A 4,852-nucleotide genomic window follows, 5' to 3' on the forward strand; every position below is an offset into this window, starting at 1 on the left:
ACATGTCAACTCCGTCAGACACAAAACCTGACGGAGTTGACGTCTGACGGAGTTGACAAAATGTCATTTGTTTTCATCTTAACCCTCTGTAGTACAATGTAGCCATTTTGTTTTTGCTTCATTTGTTAGCTAAACCTAACCCTAAACTAAAATAATAAACATTATTTTGGAATTCTTAACAAAGATCATAATAATGTCCTGACGGAGTTGACATGTAAAAGCTGTGACCACCCTGATATCAACATTGTTTGTTTAAAATATCAAACAATTGAATGCTTGTCAGACCAGGTGCTCCACTGTTGCAACAAATACAAACGGGACTTGGAAAAGGAGTCTTCAGGCTAAATCTGTCGACAATATTTTCTGATTAATTTAAGACTTTTAAAAAACCTGACGGAGTTGACGGGAGACGTGGGACACACATTTGATATGAGATAACTAATGGAAAAAATAAATTAAAATTATTGTGTATATTGTTTGCTATGTTGTTGACAATCTACTTTAATTTAGTATGTATATTTATGTGATTGTGACAGTATTAGACACTTTTTTAGCAGTTTGAAATTATGACCACTTGCTGGGGACAGGCTAAATACAGGCGTTTTTGGGTACAGTGCCTGCTTTTAACTAATTCAGATGGCATATGAAAACAATTATAATGAAATGAATGGCATAATAATGCACAACTGTATTACATGTAACTTTGCAAGTGCTTTTATTTTTATTAAATTAATTTATTTTTAACAATAATAAGGCTCTTATGTGTGGGACATGTTTTTTCCACTTTTGTCCCTCATCTCAAGAATGAGTGATATATATTCCCTTGAGCAGAATGTCCACTGCAGACAGTGACAATGGAATTCCTCCCCGTTGTCTATTTAAAGATGAATACTTGAAGATAGCAGTGATTAATCACACATAGCACATTAGGAGCTCCTAATATGGTCCACGGTCAAGTCACCGATAAGACTCCTGCCCCGCTGCTTTCTATATTGCTTTCCGCCACTTATTGACCCCCCCCCCCCCCCTCCCGGGACCCCGACTCAGCACAGACACAATAACATTCCTCGGCCCCTGAAATGCACGTCCATATTTGGCCGAGGGGACTTGGTTTATAAAGAGGGAACACATGGCATGGACCCCCAATAGGTCGTCATTCTATCCCAAGGTAAGATATGCTATGGCTGTACATCTGCCTCTGAGTTTGAATACTGCAGCTTTGTTTGTGTATAATGAATGAACTCCATGTGTCTCACTGGTCTGGTCTGTCTCATTCACGTCTTACAGGACCTGTCTACACACACTGGTCTGTCTCATTCTCATCTTCCAGGACCTCTGTCTACACACACTGGCCAGTCTTCTCAGTTAAGCGTTGATAAGGTAGGTGTTGTAGAATCTAATTGGACCCTCGTCTGGTTCTGGCAGACCGTAAGAAATAAAGAAATCTATATTATTAATCAGAATCAGAATCAGAATATCTTTATTGTCATTGTACGAGACAACAAAATTGATTTGCAAACCAGCTCAGTGCATTTAAAACAAAATACATAATACTCTATATAAAACACAAAATACAAACGTTTAACGCATATTGCACAGCAAGTCCTTTCAGTTCATAAAGTGTCTAGTGTCAGAGTTCAAGTGTCAGTGTTTAGAGCTATGACTGCTCTGGGGTAGAAACTGTCTGATCGAATAGCTAATTAAAGTTACATTACAAAATGTTATGTTACAGCTTGGCAAAACATAAATATAGCCATAGACAATCGCTGCCATTTCCAAAATGGTTTATCACAATGGCTTATGCCTTATATCCTTTGATCTCCCACGCTGTTAGATGTCATGACATGGCTTAACCCATTCTGACCTGAGATCAGATTCTAAAAATGTCTTCTATATCCTGACTGTTTTCTTGAAAAAGCTATGTTTCTATGTCAGTCCTTCTTCGATTTTTCAAAAATAGCAGACCTACAAGCTCGTAGAGCTCCACTCAGTGGCGCGCTATGAGCTTGTAGATCTGCTGTTTTTCAATAGCTAAAGCATGACATGATGCTAACACCAAAAGGGGTTCCCGCCCCAAAATGGCTTAATTCTAACGAAACCGGTTGTTTCCGCAGAGAGGCTGAACAAAGATGGGCGACGCTCTGATGGCTGAGTTCGGGCCGGCCGCCTGCTACCTGAGGAAGTCGGACAGGGAGCGCCTGGAGGCCCAGACGCGCCTCTTCGACATGAAGAAGGAATGCTTCGTCCCCGACGCGGAGGAGGAGTACGTCAAGGCGTCCATCACCAGCCGCGAGGGAGACACGGTCACCGCCGACACCGAGAGGGGGAAGGTATTTAACCCGCTGACATCTGCAGTGATTGATTGATTGAATAGTGTATTAGACATAATGTATAAACAGCAACAGAGTGCAGTCAAAACACTCAGTCAAACACAGTCAAAACACACAGTCAAACACAGTCAAAACACTCAGTCAAACACTCAGTCAAACACAGTCAAAACACACAGTCAAACACTCAGTCAAACACAGTCAAAACACACAGTCAAACACTCAGTCAAACACAGTCAAACACTCAGTCAAACACAGTCAAAACACACAGTCAAACACTCAGTCAAACACAGTCAAACACTCAGTCAAACACAGTCAAACACTCAGTCAAACACAGTCAAAACACACAGTCAAAACACACAGTCAAAACACACAGTCAAAACACACAGTAAAACACTCAGTCAAACACAGTCAAAACACACAGTCAAACACTCAGTCAAACACAGTCAAAACACACAGTCAAACACTCAGTCAAACACTCAGTCAAACACAGTCAAAACACACAGTCAAACACTCAGTCAAACACAGTCAAAACACACAGTCAAACACACAGTCAAACACTCAGTCAAACACTCAGTCAAACACAGTCAAAACACACAGTCAAACACACAGTCAAACACTCAGTCAAACACTCAGTCAAACACAGTCAAAACACACAGTCAAACACTCAGTCAAACACAGTCAAAACACACAGTCAAACACTCAGTCAAACACAGTCAAAACACACAGTCAAAACACACAGTCAAACACAGTCAAAACACACAGTCAAAACACACAGTCAAACACTCAGTCAAACACAGTCAAAACACACAGTCAAAACACACAGTCAAACACAGTCAAAACACACAGTCAAACACTCAGTCAAACACAGTCAAAACACACAGTCAAAACACACAGTCAAACACTCAGTCCAAAAGGACTCGGTCCAAAAGGACTCAGTCCGAAAGGGACTTGCGGTCCTGTTTCCATTTAGGCTCTATTCAATCAATTAAAGGAGAATTCCATGCTAGAATGCTTTCTTATCTTTCTTACCTTTCTTTGTAGTTGTTACGTCCCCACCAAAGAGGTCCAGGTGTTTTTTTTGTGCAAAAACTCCTTATTGGCTATTTTCCCTACCATAAACCCTAAATGAATTGCATTGCATTGAATGGGAATTGAATGGGGCTATGGGGTGTTATGCTAATTCGCTTATTTCCATCGAAAGAAGTAGTAAAGTGTGCCGCTTGGGATATTATTTACATTATGAAGAGAGGATATATACAAAGAAATTATAATTTTGAGCGATGGAAATAAGCGAATTAGCACAACACCCCATAGCCCCATTCAATTCCCATTCAATTCAATGCAATTCATTGAGGGCTTATGGTAGGGGAAATAGCCAATAAGGAGCTTTTGCACAAAAAAACACCTGGACCTCTTTGGTGGGGACGTAACAACTACAAAGAAAGGTAAGAAAGCCTTTTAGTATGTAATTCTCCTTTAATACATCATGACATGAACAATAACACAATTCTATATCATCAGTTCATCAAAGGTAAAATAAAATAAAAACACAAAGCACTGTATATACAGTACAAGGAGGGGAGAGAGGACTGGGGGGGGGGGGGTGATAATTTCCTCTCCCTTGGGCCTGCAGCTGAAAGGTGGATTTCCAGGCCTGATTTAAAAGATGCAAGTGATCTGCATTCTTTTGAGGGAGGGGGTCAGGGCATTTGGCGGTGTTGTAGAAGGATCATTTACGCATAATTGTTTTGAAATGGGTTGCAAGGTTGCATTTACAACTTTGAATGTCAATCCCATTTTCAATTGATCCCATTGTACACTATCAGAGTTAAATAAACACTGATTTTACAATACACGTGACATTGGGGTCCCAGAGATATAAATGCCATTAAATGGGGGTCTGTACTCCGTAGCCTAATGCATGCCAAACTGGGGGTCCTTGTGTAAAATGGTATCACTGCTAGAGCCATAAACATCTTCTCTTGTGGGGGCCCTTTGGCATATATTTTCTAATCCATGAAAGCAATATAATGTACTGGTTATTATGCACTGTAAATACTCACTGAACTCAGTCTGAAAACCCACCTCTTCAGACTCCATCTTAGCCCCACAGCACTTGCCCTAGCCTCGACGACCTACAGGCGTATATGCATAGGCTCAACTTATGCAACTTAAATATCACTTTATGTAGACATAACACTCTATAGTGTATACGCATGGTTTCATTATTTAGATATTCCACTGGTTCTTAGCTTATGTATGATTCATGATGACTATTTTTATGTATTTGATGTATTAGCATGTTTTTTATTTTGTTCTTGCATCGGTCTGGCATTTAGAGTGTCTGCTAAATGCCTAAATTGTAAATGTACATAACCATACTGGGATGCAAACATGTATAAAGATATGTGTACACAATAATGCACATGCAGCGCACACACATACACACATGGCTAATATTTAGAAGTAGGACACATGCACACCTCCAGTGTACCGTGGTCCGTGACCAATGTCACCTCATA

General features: G+C 40.2%; 1 protein-coding gene across 1 annotated transcript in view; it reads left to right on the forward strand.

The window, feature by feature from the left end:
• Window positions 1–2,129: 2,129 nt before the first annotated feature.
• LOC310870589 (myosin-7-like) overlaps window positions 2,130–4,852 on the forward strand; it is a gene marked incomplete at its 5' end in the record, with an annotated part of 30,539 nt that continues 27,816 nt past the window's right edge. The window contains one exon of the mRNA XM_083781834.1: window positions 2,130–2,330. Within this exon, the coding sequence (XP_083637960.1) occupies window positions 2,130–2,330 (201 nt within the window). The remainder of the gene's footprint in view (window positions 2,331–4,852) is intronic.

The sequence above is a fragment of the Protomyctophum parallelum genome (assembly GCF_964188405.1).
Source record: "Protomyctophum parallelum genome assembly, chromosome: 14".
Classification (NCBI taxonomy): Eukaryota; Metazoa; Chordata; class Actinopteri; order Myctophiformes; family Myctophidae; genus Protomyctophum; species Protomyctophum parallelum.